The sequence below is a fragment of the Corvus kubaryi genome, unplaced genomic scaffold, assembly GCF_017639235.1.
Source record: "Corvus kubaryi isolate FWS band 111438036 unplaced genomic scaffold, C.kubaryi_AGA036_p1.0 36830, whole genome shotgun sequence".
NCBI lineage: Eukaryota > Metazoa > Chordata > Aves > Passeriformes > Corvidae > Corvus > Corvus kubaryi.
This window is the reverse complement of record NW_024580962.1, coordinates 2,065-2,837: the sequence shown is the minus strand read 5'-3', so window position 1 is coordinate 2,837 and position 773 is coordinate 2,065. Positions and strand designations below refer to the sequence as shown.

The window sequence follows — 773 nt, the reverse complement described above, 5'->3', positions numbered from 1 at the left end:
GCCTCTTCAGCAAGTTCACCTCCAAGTTCGTGCGCAGGTGAGCGCCGCGCCTGGGGTCACCTGGGGTCACCTCGGGGTCACCTGGGGTCACCTCAGTGTGTCCGGCTGCCTCCTGTGCCCCCACTGCTGTGTGCCCTGGTGTGTCCCCCTGGTGTGTTCTGGGCTGTCACTGTACCCCGGTGTCCTTTTGCTGTGTCCCCGTCTGTGTGTCCTGGGCTGTCCCCTGTACCCCTGGACTGTGGTGTCCCCTCGGTGTCCCCCTCGGTGCTCCAGGGATTCTCTGTCCCCGCTCTTTGTCCCCCACCAGGGCTCCTCGTTGTCCCCTTGTCCCCCAGACCCCTCCTGTGTTTCTCTGTCCCCTCAGGGTGTCCCCTTGGTGTTCCTTGAGGCTTCTCTGTTCTCCTTCTCCCTCTGTGTCCCCCCACGTCCCCTCCTGCCCCTCGGGGACCTCCTCCTGTTCCCCTGTGTCCCCTCCTGTCCCTGAATGTCCCACTGGGGACCCCCCCATGTCCCCTTCTGTCCCCCCCTCCCACCCGTCCCCACAGAGCCGGGGAAGGGGGGTGGGGGTGCTGCTTCTCCCCGGACCCCCACTGACCCCACCCCCTCTCGGGGGGCCTGCGGGGGGGGTCGGGGGAGGGGGGGTGGCTCTGTCCCGGCCCCCTCCCCCCCAACGTCCCCTTCTCTTCTGTTTGTCTTTGTAGAAATCTGTCTTTCAGGTTTGCCAGAAGGTAGGGCCGCGCCGGACGCTGGGTCCCTCCCTGCATGGCACCCCC

The 773-nt window shown here is 66.9% G+C and overlaps 1 protein-coding gene across 1 annotated transcript in view; it reads left to right on the top strand.

Moving 5' to 3' along the window:
- Window positions 1-773, top strand: part of MARK2 (microtubule affinity regulating kinase 2) — a 12,582-nt gene that overhangs the window by 9,990 nt on the left and 1,819 nt on the right. Inside the window, exons 15-16 of the mRNA XM_042020147.1 lie at window positions 4-37; window positions 702-728. Coding sequence (XP_041876081.1) covers window positions 4-37; window positions 702-728 — 61 coding nt within the window. The remainder of the gene's footprint in view (window positions 1-3; window positions 38-701; window positions 729-773) is intronic.